At 39.5% G+C, this 21,739-nt stretch overlaps 1 protein-coding gene across 4 annotated transcripts; it reads right to left on the bottom strand.

The window, feature by feature from the left end:
• Positions 1 to 1,093: 1,093 nt before the first annotated feature.
• Positions 1,094 to 11,852, bottom strand: cdk1 (cyclin-dependent kinase 1). Of its 4 annotated transcripts, none has more exons than XM_012857649.3 (8): positions 11,732 to 11,852; positions 11,283 to 11,325; positions 10,447 to 10,603; positions 8,225 to 8,348; positions 7,917 to 8,087; positions 7,678 to 7,841; positions 6,176 to 6,317; positions 1,094 to 1,335 (listed from the first exon to the last, which is right to left on the bottom strand). In XM_012857649.3, the coding sequence occupies exons 2-8, from the start codon at positions 11,317 to 11,319 to the stop codon at positions 1,228 to 1,230; spliced, it is 903 nt and encodes a 300-aa protein (XP_012713103.1). In that variant the 5' UTR covers positions 11,320 to 11,325; positions 11,732 to 11,852; the 3' UTR covers positions 1,094 to 1,227. The 4 variants fall into 4 exon arrangements, with proteins under 4 accessions (XP_012713103.1, XP_021169275.1, XP_021169276.1 ...); XM_021313600.2 differs by having other exon boundaries at positions 11,283 to 11,321; positions 11,732 to 11,845; XM_021313601.2 differs by lacking the exon at positions 11,732 to 11,852 and adding an exon at positions 11,567 to 11,697 and having other exon boundaries at positions 11,283 to 11,321.
• Between the last annotated feature and the right edge of the window lie 9,887 nt (positions 11,853 to 21,739).

Genomic DNA, 21,739 nt, shown 5'->3' with positions numbered 1-21,739 from the left:
GAGGACAGTAAAGTAATGGAGGCTGTGGGCTAGTCCTGTGAAACAGAGCGGGTGGCTGAGGTTTGAAGTCCTGGGAAGAAAAGCAGGCTTTTCTTCCCAGAATTGGTTCAATGAAATTCATTGTAGATCCAAAACTTAAAGGGTTTTCATCTTTTATTGTGTTAAAGACGGTCATTCAGTTTGCAACTATAATAAACTGAACTATTTTTGGTCTAGCAATATAACAGTATTTGGGTCAGTTCTTTGAAAACACTTGCTGTAACTAGCCAATGTAATAATTGAATGCAAAGCTGATTTGAATGCCCCAAAGTCTGCATTTGAGTAAATAAGCTATTGATAGACGTTATTGTGAAGTTAAAGAGAATATCAAAAGTGTGTTAATTAAAAGTCAAATACTTTGTGTTGTACTTAACATTTCCAATTGTGAGATTTTAATTTTTCTGTAATTTGCCCTAATTAAAAACAAATCTTCCATCTGCATCAGCCACCTGTTCTGGTGGACCAACTCTTTTTTTAAAAATACAGTTGAAGGGCCACACATAATCTTTACAGGGGCCGACTTTGGAAACACCTGGTTTGGATGAAGCTAAAATTTTAGATGGCTCAGAAAGCTCTACTGCTACTACAGATTAGATCACCTAAGGACAGTATTTTTCAGCAACAGTGGCTGAAATACAACCACTTAAAAAAAAAAAAAAAGGGGGGGGGGGGGGGGGGATTTTAAAAACTTCCCCCATCAGGGAATACTTTTTGATAACCAAAGTAAATTTTGCATGACGTGTGCTCCAAAAGGCTTCAACTTGCAGTCAGAAGAAACATGCCAATGAAATGAGCTGGCCTCCAATTTCCATCGCCCAGAGGTATTAATCGTCTAGGGCTGAACTGCCAGATGAATCTAACATTTTTCCTAGTTCTGAATCTAACAAGGAGCACAAAAAGAGGTAAAACTGCAGAAGTATGGTTGACGTTTCCACCAGATCTCACAGCAGCACTTTGGATCAGATGATTTCTGAATTTTGTAGACCTACTGATTAAAATAAATAAAAAGGGAATCTTTTCACTTTGAACATTTACAGGCCTGAGACAGAAAACATTTGAGATTCACACAATGTGCATTTTTATTGAAAAGATATTAGAAACTTTAGGTCTGCAGTAAATCCCACACAACACACAAATATTTACAGGTTAACAGAGTTCATGTGTTTCTATGGATGGTCCATGTTTGCTCTAAATGCTAACAGCTGGCAGGATGGACTTGTCCAGGTCATCAAAGTAAGGATGGCTCCTGGCCTCTCGTGCAGAGATCCTCTTTGGAGGATTGTAGGTCAACATTTTCTGAAAGAGAAAACAGACATGGGGAACATTAGCTTAGGTAGACAGTGACTGTTAACCGTTTCAGCGGACATCATTAGAGCAGTTATCAGTCCCTGTTGTGGATCTTGGTTTATCTTCATCTCCCCAAAGAGGTTGGTCTTGACTTCATTAAAGGTTGGGAAGTTCTTCAGTACAGTATTTAGCTGGGAGCATGTTCTAACAGGACTTTATATCCTAAGAACAGTGAATAACAGCAGTGTTGTGTCCAAACACGTCAGTGAGTGCATACAGCCCTCTGGCAGGTATGAACGAAGGCCGTGCATCGCCTCACCTTCCTTTGGCTACGAAGAACCTACTTCACAACGATGGAACATGTTCTTAATCATCAACAGGTCCCAGCAGAACAATGCTGGATTGCAACAAATTAAAAAATACAGCATCTTGAATTAAAAAGGCAGCCATGATGCTGCTAGAACATGTTTGTTCCTGTTTTCCAAACCACAGCCACAAGTGTGACATTTAGCCTGACGTGATGCCGCCTGTCAATCAGTCCTAGAGGCTCGTCAGTAACTGACCAATCAGCAATCTCAATTTGTCCTAAAGCGAAGCGCCTCTTACCCACAGGAGTTTCAGACTTTTAGCTCCAGACAACATTGCCTGGACTTCAAATTACAAACACACTGCTATCAGAGGAATTTTGATAAAACATCGGCAAAAACGGTAAAACGTTGTCAGTGGGGAAAGTACAATTCAGAAATGGGTTATCCTGAAAGTTAGAGGGTGGAATATGATTTATTCCTTTCCCAAAATCTAAAAGGACTCTAGGTAAAAAACGTAAAAGATGAATAAAGGCATGCAGCCGACCTGAGCAGCTGAACACGACCGTGATCAACGAGTAACTACTACGTGTTCGTCTGTAGGAAGGGAACTAAACCTTTGTTCATAAACATTGTCTGCTTAGTGGTTAAATTAACGCAAGTTCTGCTGTGTTTTGGTTATCTCTATGTTGAAACTTCTGGTTGCCCAAGTTAACTTTCTGTCAGCTATGATCAGTTAACAGAACTCCGATTAGGCACAGCGTTTAGTAGGTAGAGTGAAATTAAATCTGCACTCCTAAGTAGGGGTGGGTACAGAATTCAGTACTTTTATAGTCACTGACCGAATCCTACCGGATTCAGGTAAAAGCAAAGGAGGAGAAACTTAAGCCCAGCAGCCCCCAAAGGCTCTTTTTTCTGAATTTTTACTCAAAATAACACTGAATGCTTGAATCTAATCCCATTTTATTCAGCAATTACAAACTCTTTAAAAAGGTGCATAGTGCAAGTTTTGAAGTTAAATATTTTTTTTCTTTTCCCATACATGCCCTTACAATTGCCCAACGTGTAAAATGAGTTGTCTGCCCTGTACATCCTGAAATATGTTCTGTAAAAACAAGATGACAACAGCTTCAGGCAACGTCAGAATTCTCAGAGTTTCAGCTACTGCATTATAAGCCTGGCGACCCGCCACACTAAGCTTCTAACGGTGCTTCCATAAAACAACGGCAGAAGTTTTGTACTTCTTCATGCGGAAAAAGCAACAGCCAACGCAGAGGTGTGTTGGTTGTGACTGTTCTGAGCGCACAGAGTGGACCTGCAGCAGGTTCTGAGACGGAGAACTGCTGCTGCTGAGAGAGCAGGAGCCCAAAATGTTCTGTGCTGCACATGCATGTAGAGAACCACATGCATGTAGAGAACCACATGCATGTAGAGAACCACATGCATGTAGAGAACCACATGCATGTAGAGAACCACATGCATGTAGAGAACCACATGGAGGCGCTGTAAGTTCATGAGTTAATCAGAACAAGTGTTTAGATGGAGGCTGATCAGGTTATGGATCATAGAGCAGTTCTCTACAGTTTCATTCTGATGGTAATAATTTGTTGATTAAGTTTTAATTTGCTGACAAAGTGTGAGTGAAGGTTCTGTGTGGGAGAAAGGAGACGGGCTCTGAACTAACTTTAAGAATCAAGAGCCTTTATAATGACATTTTGGTCAGAATCATAAGCGGCAGACCCAAATTAAAAACACCAGACTTAAGCATCCACAAAGGACATCCTCAAAAACGTAAACCCTCAGAAGAAATAAAAAGTATTAAATATGTAACATTCTTTTTGACTCTATAAAAATTTAGAAAAACTTGTAGAATAAACGTCCTTGGAAGAAAAATGTGTAGAAGGACAAACGTAGCGTGTAGTATTTAGATAAATGCAGCGTGTGCTGAAACAGTGTGAAATGAGCTGGTGGTTTATGTGATTATCAGACGTTGTTTTTGCTCTGCTCTCATTGTTAAGCCCAATTATTTATTATATATATAATGAGGGAGGCGTTCAACCAAACCACACCAGTTTTACAGATTCACTTCTGTTGTTAAATCGCTGTTTATATAGACAACATTGACTATTAAATGATTGACTAAATCTAGTCAACATAAACTTCTTTGGTTGAAGCAAAAATATTTATTACCTAATATTATTGTAACAGAACTCCTAAGTAGCAACTTTTTGTGCGCTTATTTGCTCAATCCAAACTTTCTATTTTAGAAAAAAGTGGAAATAAAGCTGTTATTTGTTCAATTCATCAATCCATCATAAAAATAAATCGATTGATTAATTGATTATTAAAATAATCGTTAGTTGCAGCCCTAGTGGCATCAAAGATGATATATAATCAGATTTGAAGAATCTATTTAAACGGACCCATTCACACCAGCCCAAACAGTAACAGTGGTCAAGTGTGCTCTTGCAGCAGCACTCTTGACCCAAACAATGAGCTGCTGCTAGAAGTTTTAGGTCTGTTAACATGTGGACAACCACCAGAAAAACAAAAAAATAAATAAAAATACAAAAACAAACCATGCAACAATATTTTTTCTTTTTTAGACAAAATAAACAGAAGTGTTTTCCAGAGATACTTTCCCAAGCAGACAAGAAAAACAAAATGCTGAATGCTGCTGCTGCATGCTAAGCTAGCATTAGCTTAGCATGATTAATTAGGAAATGATTCATTAGCAACTTTCTCATTTTGATACTTGCATCTGCACAAGGAATAATATTAGTTTAGCACATATTAGTCTTCATGTCTCCACACATATAGGTGAGATGCACAGGTTTTTAGTCTGCATGTTAGGGCTGGACTATTATTCATATTTGTAATAATCGCAATAATGAAAAATAAAAAAATAAAAACACTTTCCAAATCACTGAGTGCTGCAATTTTTGGACGCGTAACAATTAATGGATAAAAAACGTCCTTTAGGTGTTGGTAATGTGTTTAAAGTGGGTTTGCCTCCACATGGAAGGCACAAGAGAGTTGCAGCAGTGACATAATCCAATTTCATTATTGGTTTTAGAGTTTATATAATCAATACTTTACTAGAAACATTCAGGATTCTCATCATAGCATTAAGTTCTGGTCAGACTGTTTAATACATAGACCCGTTTGTTGGTTGCACTTTATGTTCAACAAGGATTGATGTCCAACTCACAAAGCTATTCCCCTGAATAAGAATATCCTGATATTGTTTTTATTAAAACACTTACATTTCTTGTTTTAAATAGTCCTTGTTTACAAACATTTATCTACAGGCTATTTTCGTTGCTTGTGCCTAATGCAGGGAAGTCAATAATAAATCGCAATTATGGTTGAAATATATCGCAATTTTGATTTGTGGCTAAATCATACAGCCCTACTACATATGAAGAGGGACCCTGAATAAAAGAGCTGCTCTAAGCTTTAGGTGGAAGGGGTTTTAAGTCAGCGGGATGAAAGCAGCTGCTGAGCCATGTCAGGAGAGTCAGATTCAGTTAGAGCTCTGCAGGTATCCTCTGCTCCTTCCAGCTAGTTTAAAGATTCAGGTCTTTGAGAAGGCTTGGCTTCAAGAGGGGAGAGGTCTGATAAAGCAGCCCAATATGTAGAGAGAGGAAAGGCTAGTGCTACAATGAAGTAGGGCTGCAGCTATCGATTAATTTAGTAATCGATTAATCCAACTGTTCCCGCCCTACAGTGAACCAGCATCACCTAACCAACTACAGTGTTACTGTTTGCAGATCCAGGTGAGCTTATAGTGTCCAGGCCAGAAAGAAGCGCTGACACGGTGCTCTAGAATGTTTCCATGAAAACAGACAGCCATGCAGCGCACTCCAGCTCCACCGCTGCCCAGCCACTGGTTTGGTGCCAAACCGTCTCACCAACAATTAGCCCAGAAAATCTTGGCATCATTTTGCCCACAAACCCGTTGTATTTATGACGGAACTACTTAGCAAAGGTGACATGAAGTCTGAGTTAAAGTTAGAATAGAAATACACAAATATCTACTTTTTTTTGGAGCAAATGTCTTTTGGTATAAAATAACTGAAAGGTGTCAGTTAGGCATTTCTTAAATGGCCAATATGAGGGATTGCTGCCAGGCCAGGGACTTCATGCATTGTTTAATAAGCAGGACAAAACTGGGCTGGATGTAAGGCTGAATGTGTCAGATTCAGCTAACTCTGCATGTCTGTATTAGTTGAAGTTTTGTGAGTGCAAAGTGCCTTGAGACATTGTTGGAGCTGAATTATGTAAAAAATTGAATCAAGTAACTTCAGGCAAAAGAAGATACATTTTACTGGAGGAAAGTAAGAAGAGCTGCAGGGAAAAAAGACAATATTGCGATATTCTGTAACTGCAGCTCTCGTTTTCTATCAGCAGATTAGTTCATTTCTCAGTAGAACTTAGCTGAAACACTGTTTCAGCACATTAAAAACCCTTATTATGCTCTCATTTTCCCATAAAACCATTGAAACGTTATTCAGGGTGTGTGCAGCAGCCATCGTCCTCACCGCCAACAGGTCCAGACCATTCTCGTCCAGGTTTGTCACCATCGATGACAAGCTGCCGGCCTTCCATTTAGGGAAAGTGTTTTTGTAGTCGGGCAGCTTTTCCACTTCGGGCCACACATCATTGTTTGGTGTGCCCAGGGTTCTGGAGGGGACGTTCAATTAGAAAGTTATTATTTAGATCAGCTGTTGGTGTTCAGAAATCTTGCTCTAAAACTTGGGTTTTCCAGCCCAGAGTCAGTCAATCTATTTCAAGTTTTGTTGAAAAAATAAATAAATAAATAAATAAATAAATTAATTAATTAATTAATAATCATCTGTCCAGGGGTGATGCTGAAAAACTAGTCCATGCATTTGTTACTTCAAGGCTGGACTATTGTAATTCTTTACTATCAGGAAGTCCACAAAATGCAGTTCAAAGCCTTCAGCTGATCCAAAATGCTGCGGCAAGAATTCTGATGAAAATCAACAAGAGGGATCATATTTCTCCTGTTTTAGCTTCCCTTCATTGGCTTCCTATTAAATCAAGAATAGAATTTAAATCTCTTCTTCTAATGTATAAAGCCCTTAATAATCATGCTCCATCATATATCAGAGCTCTGATTACCCCGTATGTTCCTAACAGAGCACTTCGCTCTCAGACTGCAGGTCTGCTGGTGGTTCCTAGAGTCTCTAAAAGTAGAATGGGAGGCAGATCCTTTAGTTATCAGGCTCCTCTCCTGTGAAACCAACTCCCAGTTTTGGTCCGTGAGGCAGACACCCCGTCTACTTTTAAGACTAATCTTAAAACTTTCCTTTTTGACAAAGCTTCTAGTCAGAGTGGCTCATGTTACCCTGAGCTACCTCTATAGTTATGCTGCTATAGGCTTAGGCTACTGGAGGACATCAGGGTCTATTTCTCTCACTCTACTGATTTCTACTGTTCTTCAATTATGCATTGCTTGTAGTCATTTCAGCTTTTAACTTTTTGTTCTCTCTTTTTTTCTTCATAGTAGGTACACCTGGTCTGGCGTTCTGTTAACTGTGATATCATCCAGGGAAGACGGCTCACCCGCTACTACCATCTAATGTAGAACAGATTACTGGATCAATGTGTGCTTCTGTGTTTTTTGTCTCTCTTGTTGTGTCTCTGCTCTGTCTTCTGTAACCCCAGTCGGTCGAGGCAGATGACCGTTCATACTGAGCCCGGTTCTGCTGGAGGTTTTCCTTCCCGTTAACGGGGAGTTTTTCTTCCCACTGTCGCTCCATGCTTGCTCAGTATGAGGGATTGCTGCAAAGCCATGTTCAATGCAGACAACTCTCCCTGTAGCTCTACGCTTCTCCAGGAGTGAATGCTGCTTGTTGAGACTTTGATGCAATCAACTGGTTTCCTTATATAGGAAATGTTTTGACCAATCTGTATAATCTGACCCAATCTGTATAATATGATTAAATTTGACTTTGTAAAGTGCCTTGAGATGACATGTTTCATGAATTGGCGCTATATAAATAAAATTCAATTGAACCTGAAAATCCTGAAGAGCTGGTCTATCTCCGAGTCTCCGTGGAAAAGTGGCTTCTTGGTAGCTAGCTCAGCAAAGATGGTTCCGGTGCTCCAAATATCCACAGGGGTGGAATATCTGGGCGAGCCCAGCAGGACCTCCGGAGCCCGATACCAAAGAGTCACCACCTGAGAACACAGCTTCTGGTCAATGGAAAGCTTTGAAAAAGGCTGAATTAGTCCAGGTGGCTGGACATTTCTCACCTCGTGGGTGTACACCCTGACTGGAACGCCAAAAGCTCGCGCCAAGCCAAAATCGGCCAGTTTGATCACTCCCTTGTTGTCTATCAGGAGGTTCTGAGGTTTCAGGTCCCGGTGGAGGACCCGGCGACAGTGACAGAAGAAAATTCCCTCCAAGATCTGGTAGAGGTAGCTCTGAGAGACCCAACAAGGAGACGGAAGGGAATGTGAAGACAGAGACTTTAGGGAAACCAAGCAAGATGGCACATGATGTTCATCTCACTGACAGCAGACTGCAACAAAGGCTTGTCAGAGATTCCACATTAAAGCACCTTGACTTGCATGGGGTCCATGTACTGGCCGGAGGGGAGAGTGTCTAGGTACTTCTTCAGGTCCATGGACAGGAACTCAAAGATGAGGTAGAGACGAGATTCCTGCATCAGGACATCCATGAGTCTGAGACAAAGAGAGAGGGGAAGGTTAACCTGTGCCTGGAAACTATGGCTCAGAAACCCTTCAGTAGGTGTCAGTGATGTAATCAGGATTATTTAGATAAACTTTTACACATTAAGATGCTCTGGAAACAGATCACACAGAAATTAACACCCTAGAAGCTTAAATTGTTTATTCCAGTGTTCCTCACTAATAATCCCTAGACATGAAATGCAAAGAGCTTCTCTGTTCTGTTACTCCTGAATGACTGGTCCAAGTCAAAAGATTTGGTCAGTTTCTGGAAGCAGAGCAGAGGAGCCTTCCAACGGTGCATTGCATGGTCCACAATAAAGCTCCAATTGCATTGAGCCAGTGGATATTGCTGGGCTGCTTAACACGGAGCGAAGGAGAGAGAGCGACAGAAGACTGCTAGGAACATTTTAGGAAACATCACGGAAAAGAAGTCAACCAGAAAGCTCATTTCTGAGGACGGTAACCATGAGAAGCGACAACAGAAATGCTTAAACAAGCTAACTGTATTCCCAGCGACATTCCAGTCTTTTCCCTCTTGGGATCATATTTTTTTGCGTTTTTCCCCCACACTGGACCTTGGACCTTTAGCTACTTCCTTGTTTATCCTTTGCTGCACACGCACAGTGTCTTACTACCATTCTACCATTATTATAAACAAACACTAAGAGCTCTATTTTAGGGCTGCAACTAACAATTTTTTTATTAATCGGTTGATTATTTATATGATTAACCGGACCAAAAAAAAAAAAAAAAAAAAAGCGGTGCTCTGTTCCCTGGATGCGTTCCCAAAGCAGAGTGTTGCATAGTGCAGCTCGAAGGGGGGTTCATCACGCTAATAAAGGCTAGCGTTAGCTAATGTGGTTTAGGAGGTTTATAGCTGAGCTGATGCACATTCAAGAGCTTTACTGACTTTCCTATCTTGCTCTCAACATTATGCTCATTTTTGATGAGCGTAATGTTCTTAAGTTCAGAGTAACAGTTTATTACACCAAAATAGGGCTCGACGATAGTTCAACAACAATATGGGTTTAACTATAGATGTATATCGATGATAGAAAAAAAAAAAGTCAATAAAAAGTTCTATACAATAACAGTTTTCCTTCCTTTGTATTCTAGTCATGTTGATTACTATTACGGTCGCTACATCTTCCAAACCGATCCAAAGCTCAGAGCCAGGAACGCTCCGTCACCAAGCTCCGCCGTTCAAAAAGGACAGATTTTCGGTAAGAGTCCTAGCAGACCCTAAAGACTATCTTGCATGCCTACGCTTCTCAGTAAGTGAGTGTGACCAGTGCAGCCAACTGGTGTCTGTAATAAATAAATAAAAAAAATAAAAAAAAATAAAAATATTCTTAAGCTACACAAGTTGGTGCATTCTGTCCCCCAGCTGTCACACCCTCTCCTTCATCTGAAGGCCGAGTCCACTGCCTGGGTGACATCAAGGCTTGGCTATCCAAAACCTTTCTGAAACTTAATGAGAGCAAGACAGAGGTGATGGTGTTTGGCAGTGCCATCTCTGACCTGAGACCTTTCGAGGATTTTGTACGTTCCAAAGTAACCAGCCTTGGTGTCACCATAGACAGCGATTTTAAACTGAACAAATAAACGGCGTTTTAAAAATCACGTTTTTATCGTTATGTTCTTGCGTCTCTGCACTGGCTCCCTGTTCGTTTCAGAATTGATTTTAAGATTTTATTGTTTGTGTTTAGAGCCTTGAATGGGATGGCTCCTCAATACATCACCAAACTCCTCCGGATTTATTCTCCGGCACGTGCTCGGAGGTCTGAGAGCCATCTTCAGCTAATAGTGCCTAAAACGAGGCTTAAAACCAGAGGGGATAGAGCCTTTTCTGTAGTTGGCCCCAGACTTTGAAATACTTTGCCCCTCCATATAAGAACAGCCTCCACAGTGGAGTGTTTTAAGTCCCATCTTAAGACCCACTTTTATTCTTTGGCTTTTAACACTGCGTAGTTGTATGGTCCTCTGTGTCCTTTTTAGTTTATTTTTTGTTATGTATAGCACATTGGAAACTTTTCCTGTTGTTAAATGTGCTACATAAATAAAGTGGATTGGATTGAAGGCCGCGTACCGTACAACGTTGGGATGTTTGAGCTCCTGAAGCAGAGACACCTCTCTGATGGCGGTGCTAGGAACCCCCTCCTCCTCACTCTCCAAACGGATTTTCTTCATAGCCACGACCTGCCCCGTGGCCTTGTGTCTGCCCTTGTATACCACCCCATAGGTCCCTGGGAAAAAAAAACGAAAAAAAAAAACGTTTTTTTCCTGACAGTGTTCGCTACACGCTGAGCCATATAAATAACTAATGGCTCTTTGCTATTCAGTAACGACTGTACCTGTGCAGAAGGTGGAGTTATTCAAATAAAACATGAGATTTGACAATTATTAGTCACAAAAACAGGGGTTATAAACCTTTCCACTATATTTCTGTGTATAAGAATATCAAGTCTATAGACTTTGAGAAAAAAAAACAGTCATTTCCTGAAAATAAACTTAAAACATTTAAGACACAGCATCTGAACAAGAGCACACGTCAACAAGCTGAGATCTGATCGTACCAGCCCAGTCAGATGGATCAAATTACTGTCAGTTCCAGATGGCTGTTTTCTCACTGACGGAAACATCACTAAAACAATATCAGGATACTATTAAATACGTGTGATTGGTTTGATGCTTGTGAAGTTTCCATGGAGTAAACCTCTGCTAAGACAGGGGGCCCTCCTGTGTGACTGCCATGAAGCTCGTGTGTTTAATCAGATCTTATTGCCACACAGAAGCTCAAATCTAGGCTTGTTCTTCCAGTGAGACTGACACCAGGCTGCTGCTTTTCAGGGCGTCAGTTCAAATCCTGACCATATTACATGACAAATGTACACTTGTGATCTTTGGAAAAAAAACAAGACAAACCTTCTCCGATCTTCTCTATTTTTACATAGTCTTCCATCTCTGCCTAAAAGAGAGGGGGAAACGGGTCATTTAAGAAAACAGTTGTTTCAAACACTCAGGAGGCTTTTTCTGACAACCATTTTATTAGCTTACACATTTTAATCAGCTGATTAATGACACCATCAACAGTTTCCAGCTATGTGATTTCCCTAAATTAAAGATAATCGGCGGACCATTAACCCGATCGATAACAATGAGGCCAGGATAGAGATTTCCATTAATACAGAAGATTTTCACCTACTTACCTACCGCTAGCTTACACAGTGCTAAACAGAGAGGAGCCACAAGTATTCCTCGATTTTCAAACAGTTCTCGGACTTTTAAACTAGCGATAACAAGCCCAGATCTAACCTCGACCTGACGAATCGTACATCCGTTAATTTGTAAATGTGACCAAATAAAACAAATACCTAGTTTTGTGTCGTTTCCTGCACAATGCTCTCTTCATTAACCGACTGTCGCCACTGCAACGCCGAGGAACTATTTTAAACAAGCCGCAGCGCAGCAGCGGTTCAAAAAGCACCAATGAGCGCGCTCGATACGTTTCAAAACTACCAATCAGAGGGGGGGACACTTGGCTGCCGGTTGAGCGGGAGACAACGCGCCGACGTAACAGCGTTCGAACGGAACCAGTTTGAAGGCCTAGATGTGTTTATGGACTGTGGGACATTTCTGTAATCTGCTCATCTAAACACGGAAAATCCTTTAAAAGGCATAGACATCGTATACGTAGACGCGTCGTCCGCCATGTTAAATGTGGCAAATCTGCAGTTAGACTCAGTCACTTAAACAGTATCAGAGGGACTTTAATCTCTAAATATACTTTGTATTCGTAATATTTTTATTTTTGTAATATTACAAGTTTATTTTCGTATCCCTTTAGCGTCATTCTCCTGAATTTCTTCTCGTAAAGAATAAAAATAATAAAAATAATCTAACCTAGCCCTATTACTCCAGGATTGAAATAACTGTGACTATTCTTCACAGAAAAATGTCATAATATCTCTCTCATAACATTACCATTTTGTGTTTTTTATTTATTTATTTATTTTACTGTATTGTCCTAGGACTTTTTTCTCATATTAGTAATTTTACCTATTTAATACTCCCCCAAAAAGTGTGTTCCTAAAAGTTCACATGTGGCACGGTTTTATGAAATAATGAAGACCACAATGTTTAGATTTAACAAATTGATCCTTATATTCATAACACACACACACACACACACACACACATATATATATATATATATATATATATATATATATATATATATATATATATATATATATATATATATATATATATATATATATATATATATATATATATTTATAAAATCACACAGTTATTTATTTGGCTTATTTATAATACTTGAAAATCTATATATGCACATCTATGTCTAAATACAACAGTCTGTACTGTATGCAAGCTAAAAACCTTGAAAAAAGAGTGGTCTTGCACAGCTTTTTTCTAGTGTTGCCACTCTGCAGCTTTAGTGTGTCCAGTTTTGCAACATGGTGCAGCCTCAGTTTATAGAAGGCAGATACAAGTAGTGAATCAGCCCGAATACATTTCCATGCAGCACAGGAATGAGGGATCTTCTCTGATCCACGTTCACTACTACAGAACTTAACTTCTTTCTGCCACATACAATATGGCGGTGACGTTGACGTGCGAACCTGCACCCAACGACGCGTCTACGTATATGATGTCTATGATTGAAGGCTTATAATAAACTTTTAGCTGTGTCTGTGCTTTAACCCAGTTGACTTGAATATGATCTCATTGGGCGAGCTCTTCAGAACTTGAAACAGTCAAATAGCACGTCATTACCTGTGTTGCAGTCAGATATGACTTTTAATCTGCTACCTTTTTGACATTTTCTCTTTAGAATTTACTTTGCTTAATTTGTTTATGACAAATTCTCTTGTTTATTATTACACTCAGAAATCTTGATGTAATGTCTTGTTTGACCTTCACATGTTTGTTGTTTGCTTTACTACACTTTCTATAATCCCAAATATAATCTGTTTTGTTTTCCCTACAGTTTTTTTTAAAAAAAATAATTGTATTTATCACCCCTTCAAGGTTTTCTGGTAGGCAGAATATTTTTGTCTTCTACCAACAGCAAATATTGCAAAAATTGCAATATTTTGACATTTTACATAGATAGTTTCAGTTCCAGCACTGACACATGGGTAGAGTACCTGAACAATACTCAACTAAAAGCAGGGTTACTTCAGAATATTTCTGCTGTTGTAAAAGTAGAATGCTGTTATCAAGAAAATGCAAGTATTTGGTGAAAAGACTTCCGACGTCCAGAGCATCATTTGGATTCGCTGTCTGATTTATTATTATAGAAAGCATCTAATCAGAAAGACAAAACTGAACAAAACAATGTGCAAATTGTTATTATTTTCACTAAATAAATAAGTAAACTTGGTACAGTGTATATTTACCTGACATTCAAATGACAGTGCCGACTCAGAAGATAGAAAATAACATTCCAACAATAAAGCTTGTGCAAAAACAATTACTCTCACTTTAGCACAAACTGTGTGTGTTTGTTTGGTTAAAATATGCGCTTTATTCAGTTAAGTGACCAGAGTAAAAAATATTTCAAGAATCAAGACTCTTTATTGTCATTATTTCACCATAATGAAATTTTGGTGAGACACCAGCTGAAAATTCACACAGATTCATATATAACACACAGACACAGAACAAGACTTAATGTTTTCAAACGTTTTCTCCCCCAAGAACTTAGTCGATTGTGCTGACAACACTTTCTGAGAGGCTAAAACTGTGCAGATACTTCTCAGCATCTGATGAAATTTAAATGTTGGAGTCAAAAGGAGAGATAGGAGTTTGATGTGGTAAAACTGCTTAGACATTGCTTTCTTTCAAAACGGTTGCACATTACCACCTCCCTCTGTCCACAGGTGATGTCCAAACATCCGCATATTCACAAATTGTTGCCTATTATTCCATCATTCGACTTTGATAAGAAGTATATCAGTATTTATAGTATAAAATCCTGTTTTCAGTTGTCAAAAAGTACCCTTTTCCTACAAAAGTAACATGTAATTTTTTAAACAAATTTAACTGATGCCATAAAAGAGCTTCCTAAATCAGAAAAGCAGGTGTGTACATTTTGTACAAAGGAAGAGCTTTTAGTTTGGATATGGTCTATAGCAGATTACAGGTACGTGCAAATGGTTTGAAGACTCCACATTTTTCACAATTAACATATCAACTCGATGTAGATTGTCATTCATCCAGTACAGGACAATCCTAACCATATTTTTCAGATTGTAAATCACACTTTTTTCATAGTTTGGCCAATCAAGTCACTTGTAGTCAGTCGTGACTTATATATAAATTTTAAATGGTAAATCACACTGAACAACATGAACCAAGTAGTAAACATTACCGTCTATAGCTGCAAGAGGGTGCTCTAGGCTTATGCTGCTCTTGCACCACTTAAAAATGAATTAAAACATTAACTTATAATTATAAACAACAAAACCGACTGTTTCAGTATGCATTCACGCAGCAGGGCGATGAGTGGTGCTCCCTGAAATGCCCAGACAGCAGCAGAACTCTGTCTGATAACAGCTAGCGCTAGCTTACAGAACTGATGTCCGGGCGGTTTACAACTTTGCTGATGCACGTCAGCTTTATGTTGCTCTGAAACATCAATACTGTTAGATTAGCACATAGCACTGTTACGTTCACTGTCTAATTTCAAAGTAATTAGACCGAAATGCTCTGATGAGAACTTTCCTGGTTGGTGTTGGTGGCCTGTTGGGCTAATTTACCCCATTCAACCTCCCAGGTATGTTCCATATTTTTCAGCTGATTGTGGCTGCAGCTGTGCAGTTGAATAAATTGGCTTACCAGATTAAATGTCAGTTTTTAGTCTTGGATCGTGTGAAATAAATTTCTAAATAAATGCGACTTATAGTCCCGTGCGACTTATATATGTTTTTTTCCTCTTTATTACGCATTTTGACTGATGCGACTAATATTCCAGGGCGACTTCTAGTCCGAAAAATGCGGTAAGTAGAAGGCATCTGGACTTCCTCTTTTTTTTTCTTGAAGACCCTCTTCTAATCCTAAATGCTTCATCTTTTCTGAACATGGCAGGACTGCATTATAGATTTTAGATTTCTAGAACATCTTTTCCAGTTCTTTACCAGTACTTTTAGTAAGAGCTGTCTATGGATCCTCCTCTTCCCTTTTTCTGGACAGTCCTGTCTCCAGCATATCAACAGCAGTCAGGTCAACTGTTAACAAAGATGGGATTAAAGCTTTTCACTATTTCAACCACCTCATCCACATGTTGTTTCCTGTTTAACATAATATTCCTTCAGTTTGTTTTAATAATAGGATTGTAGTAGATATAACATTATTCATATTCATCTCCAATAGTTAATATTATGTTCTCAGGGACACCAGCGAGATTCTCAAGATGTCAGCACACAGGTATCAATGAATGACATGGAGATGTTGCAAAGCACTGATAATACAGTCTGTAGAGGCATTCTGAAGGAAAAAATGCAGCAATTCTCCCTCTACATCTGAGCAACATCAACCCGGCTCAGAATGAGATCTCTGTCACACTTATCAAAGGTCAAATGTTGTGTTTATGTATTACTCTGTAGCTCCAGTTTTTGTGGTGAAAATGAATGCTGATTTTAGATTATTGTGCAGAGTGATCAGAGGATGATCCACTGATTGTAAAGAGATTCATTAGTTTAAGTGGTTTGCTTTGTAACAAAATGAAAAGAAATTCTGCCCTGAAAGATAAGAGAGCTTTAAATCACCCAGAAGCTCAGCCTCAAGCTGAAAGATGACAGGTTAAAATACGGTAAACGCTACCATAAATTGTATTATGTAAACAGTAAAAATCCTCCCAATGCAATCCATATGCTGCGTTGCTTCTCATTCAAGGTAGTGGGCTTTCTCCCAGCTCTGCCCGAGACCTCCACCATGAAGAAAGAGACGGAATGTCCTCCAAGACCATCTTCTTCTAACAATCCGGGAACAGTTTGTAGATGACCTGCAGAGGGTTTGCTTTCTTCCATTTGTTAAGTGTTAGGATATCGTCAAGTCAAGTCAAGTCAAGTTTATTTGTTTAGCACATTTCAGCAGCAAGGTGGTTCAAAGTTTTCTTTAATATCATGATAACATAGAATATCATAAACACATTGTTACTGGTTGTGAGACCAGTAACAAATGTTGAATTGTTTCAAGTGAAAACATCAATATACATCAAATATGTTGCTCATGTTTGTTACAAATAATTGGGTCAAAAACAATCCTGAAAATACAGCCATGGACTAAATTGTTGGCTCCCTTCTGTTAATCAAAGAATATCCCACAATGGTTTCTGAAATTACTTGAAACTGACAAATGTAATAAATAAAGATTTACTGAAAATGAACCAATGAAAATCAGACATAGCCTTTGATAGAGATGTAAAAACCCGCTGCTGCTCTGCTGTTGTGATGGGGTATGCCACCCCAACAGAACACCATCCCCAAGCAGCTTCATGTTCCTGTGACTATAGAGTTGCTCAAATTATTCAGAAGTTTAAGGTCCACAGGACTGTAGCCAATCTCCCTGGACGTTGCTGCAGGAGGAAAAAGGACACCTTGAAGAGAAGAATCATATGAATGGCGACCACAGAGGACAGAACAAACTCCAGATAAATTGAAGGTGACTTCCAAGGTCAAGGTACATCAGTGTTAGATTCGCACCGTCCATCATTGTTAGAGCACTGCTGGAGCTTTTTGGCAAGGCACATCAGCTCCATGAGCATACCTAGAGAAGAAGGTCTGGGGTTGCTTTACGTCACCTTGCACTGGGGGTCTTAGATCTGTGCAGGGTTTAATGAAATCACAAGACTGTTAAAGAATTCTGGAGAGAAATGTGCTGCCTAGCGTCAGAACGCTTGGCCTCAGTTGTAGGTCATGGGTCTCCCAACAGCATAAGGACCCAAAAAAGAACCCCTAAAGAATGAATATGACTGATTCATTGAACCCTGATCTAAATCCTGTTGAACGTCTGTAGAAGGAGCTGAGAATGCACCCTTCAAACCTGAGACAACTGGAGCAGTTTGCTCATGAGGAGTGGGCCAGAACAGGTCTGAACAGGGGCATGTCCAACATCTAAGAGACACCAGTCTGTTTAATTTTTAGCCAATCTTAAATAAGTAAAAAAAAAAAAAAAAGTGTTGCGAAAAAGAATGTACGCCCTCTTACTATTCAGAGATTTTACACATCAGGACATAACTCTCTTATTCAGTTACCAAAAACTGAACCAAAACCCATGAATGTGTAAAAAATAAAAAAAACAAAGAAACATCCTTTGATTTCATCTTCTGTTTAAAACGTCTTTATTGCCATTTCACAGTAGAAGTCATCCCACGACACAATACAGAAAGGAAACGTTAAACAGCATCCTAAGCACTAACAGACCTCAGAAATCATCTCTAACATGGCTGTGGAGGAATTTTGACCTGCTCTTCTTCACAACGTCAAGAGAAGTTTCAGCGTAAAGCTTGACCTTAAACAGAGCTACTGCTGTGATCAGTCCATCAATGCACCTGATTGGCAGCCACCAGCTCCTCATCATCCTTCTCATTCCTGAAGCAGCAGAGAGGCTGGAAGTCATTCATCAGACTGCTTCCTCAGATCATGTTCAATCCCATTCCATCCTTGGCAAATGCTTGGACAGTAAATATGTCCAGGAATGTACTCTTGGTTTTTACAACATATCTCATTGATTTTGGGGATTTTTTTAACTGCCGAATCATGAAAAGGAAATATGTTGCTCAATATGACAAGGCAAAATGATCTGACATCGTGTATTCGCAACTTTTTCCACATCTGCATTTCATGCAAACAGGTGTTTGTCCTCACCGGCGGCATAACCAGTTTCTTCTCTGGAGAACTGATGCAGATGGAACTGATAGATAGTGGGCTGACTGGGAAGCTGAACTGGAGAGTTGTTTCCTTGCTCACATTAAGCAGCTCACTCTGCGACACCAAAACAATCTAATGCCATGTCCAGATACTGACTGCCGGCTCTCATTCCAGTTTACGGTTGGAACCAGCCCACCAGCAGAATCCTAGCAGCGCTGATCACTGAGAAGACGAGGGACTCGTGGAGAACATCCAACACCGGAAGGATGTGGGATGTACCAGAAGAAGAACACACTTCTAAAGCAAAGCACTAAGACAGCGCACCAACAGATAAAATCACTGACTGAGCTCCTACCAAACAGATCTATCACCACAACCGCTTTGTTTGATAACACCCCCCCCCCTCTCCCCCATTCCAGTTTGTCTTAACAAAATGTTTTTTTATGTTATTTGTTTAAATACTATGCCAGACAATGTGGGACCAGAGTGTTTGGAGTGGCCATTCTAATTTGGGAATGCCTCTTTTATTATTATTTTTAAATATATAACATTTGAAATAATCTTTAAAGCACATTTGTGGATATTATAGTTATAGCCATTAGAAAAAAAACATAAATATGTATAACTATGCAATAACTATAAAATAGGGATTGGCTCAGAAATATCCTTAAATAGTTTATTTAAGCTTATAAACACGTGTAGATATATGTACAATACTAATTGCTTGGCCATGCCTGGTGGCCACATCTATTGCCACACATTTAATTCTAAGGAAGTGAACACCTGACTGTTAGAACTGATCAGAACAGGTAAGCACCCAACAGCAATGTCCAACTCAGATGTCATTTGATACACATGAAGACTAACGATGACTAAAAGATTCAACTGGCATTGAGGTGGTTACATTTAGAGTGATGTCAAAAAAAGATTTGCTCCCTTATAGGTTTTTGGCTGACTTAGCTTTTTTGTCTCACTGAGACGTTCCAGATCATCAAACTAATGGTTTCGTCAGTTTGTTGTTTTCTGACGAGATTTTATCTCTTTCGACACATCCGATGTTCTCAGCTGGTCGTGGCAGATGGCCATTCACACCAAGCCTGGTTCTGGTTCTGCTGGAGGTTTCTTCCTGTTAAAGGGGAGTTTTCCCTTTCGTTGTCCCTATATGCATGCTCAGTATAGGGGATTGCTGGAAAGTCTATGACACAATGCAATCTGCAGGGTTTGATTAAGGTAGAAAACTTTACCAATTTGAAAATGTATGCTGAACTTGACTGCACTGTTGGATAACTAGGAATGGATGTAACTGACCTCAGATCTGTCTGTAAGACTGGATTGTGCCCTAACGTGTGGGGTTCCCCAAATGTCCATCCTGGGTTCCCTCCTCTTCAATATCTATATGCTCCCTCTTGCTCAGATAATAAAAAACAACAACATCAGCTACCATAACTATGCAGACGACACACAGCTCTACATCACCATGTCACCAGGTGACTATAAACCAGTTCAAGCACTGAGTAAATGCCTAGAATAAATCAATGCCTGGATGTGTCAAAACTTTCTCCAATTGAATAAAAACAAAACTGAAGTAATAATCTTTGGACCAACAGAGGAGAGATCAAAAGTTAGCACACAGCTTCAGCTGCTTCAGCTAGGAACCACTGATCAGGCCTGAAATCTGGGTGTAGTGATGGACTCAGACCTGAACCTTCAAAAGCATCTAAAGACAGTTACAAGGTCGGCTTTCTATCACCTGAGGAACATTTCCAGGATTAAAGGACTGATGACTCAGAAGGATCTGGAAAAACTAATCCATGCGTTTATATTTAGTAGAATTGATTACTGCAATGGTGTTTTCACAGGCCTGCCTAAAAAGTGGGTCAGACAGCTGCAGCTGATCCAGAATGCTGCTGCCCGCGTCATCACTAAGACTAAGAAAGTAGAGCACATCACCCCAGTTCTAAAGTCCTTACACTGGCTCCCTGTATCTCAGAGAATAGACTTTAAAATCCTTCTGTTAGTTTATAAATCCCTGAATGGCTTAGCACCTAAATACATCACAGACTTGTTATCAGTGTATAAACCCTCCAGACCACTAAGGTCTTCTGGCTCCAGCCTACTCTGCATACCTAGAACCAGAACTAAACAAGGAGAAGCAGCATTTAGTTCCTATGCTCCACTTATCTGGAACAAACTTTCAGAAAACTGTAAAAGTGCTGAAAGCCTGAGTTCCTTTAAATCAAGATTAAAAACACATTTCTTTAGGACTGCCTTCTACTGCTCTAGTTAAACTGTTCTACTGAAACATCACTAGTTTTTTTAGTCCAACTGTTTTTAATGTTGTATTTTGTTTCCACATTATATTCCTACTTGCTTTTATTCTGTTTTATTTCCCTATATTTTAATAATGTAAAGCACTTTGCATTGTCTCTGTACTAAATTGTGCTATACAAATAAATTTGCCTTGCCTTGAAATGATATCTGTTGTGAATTGACACATTATATGTAAACTGAATTGAAGTAATTTCATTTAGAACAAAAGCCATCTGTAGTTAACCATATTTTTATGTTAATCTTAGCCACATCCAAGTCTGATTACTGCTAGACCTGTAGGGTACAAAGTACCTGTGATTCAGCAATAAGAAGATAGACTGCCTGTATATTGCCTCCATGGGAGAGTTCCAATACCAGAACCTTCACTGACCCAAAAGAACACAAAGACCTGTCTAACATTTACCAAAATAAACCCATTTTGATAATTCCCCAAGTCTTTGAGGAAATATTCTGTGGACTCATGAGACAAATGTGGAGCATTTTAGAAGGTGTGGGTCATGTTTCATCTGGAGGAAAATGAACAGCATTTCAGAACAAGGACATGAAACGGTAGTGGTCATTGTTTTACAGCAGTGTCAAATTTAGCAGGAGGGCCAGGGTGGGACCAGTGTTTTTTCATGGGGGCACAGAACAAAACATTGGGAAATGATGGTCTGGGTCTGCCTTGCTGCTTCAGGACCAGGACAACTTGCTGTAATCGACGGGAGCCTGATATCTGCAGAAAATCCTGAAGGACAATGTCATCAGATTGTGACCTTAAGTTCCAGCCTCACTTGGGTTATACAGCAGATCAATGATCCAAAGCACAGCAGCAAGTCCACGCCTGAAATGAAACGTTTTTGCTGTCAAGGGGCAAACACCCAGTTATTAGGTTTAAAGGGTTATTACCTTTTCACAATGGACCAGGAGGGTTTGGTTTGATTTTTAACCTTTAATAAATTAAACCATGATTTCCATTTATCTTCTGAGATTAGCATTGTCTGGTATTAAACTTTGGTTTGATGATCTGAAACATTTAAGTGAGACAAAACAAGAAGAAAACTGTGCTGGGGTGGGGGAGGGCACTTTTCATGACACCCTTTAGAATTGGCACCAGGTTGCATCACAAATAGAACAATAATGTTAGTCAGTTAAGGTCACCAAACACAGAGG

Source organism: Fundulus heteroclitus, unplaced genomic scaffold (genome assembly GCF_011125445.2).
Source record: "Fundulus heteroclitus isolate FHET01 unplaced genomic scaffold, MU-UCD_Fhet_4.1 scaffold_37, whole genome shotgun sequence".
NCBI lineage: Eukaryota > Metazoa > Chordata > Actinopteri > Cyprinodontiformes > Fundulidae > Fundulus > Fundulus heteroclitus.
The sequence above is the reverse complement of the archived record's forward strand: the minus strand, read 5'-3'. Positions and strand labels throughout refer to the sequence as shown.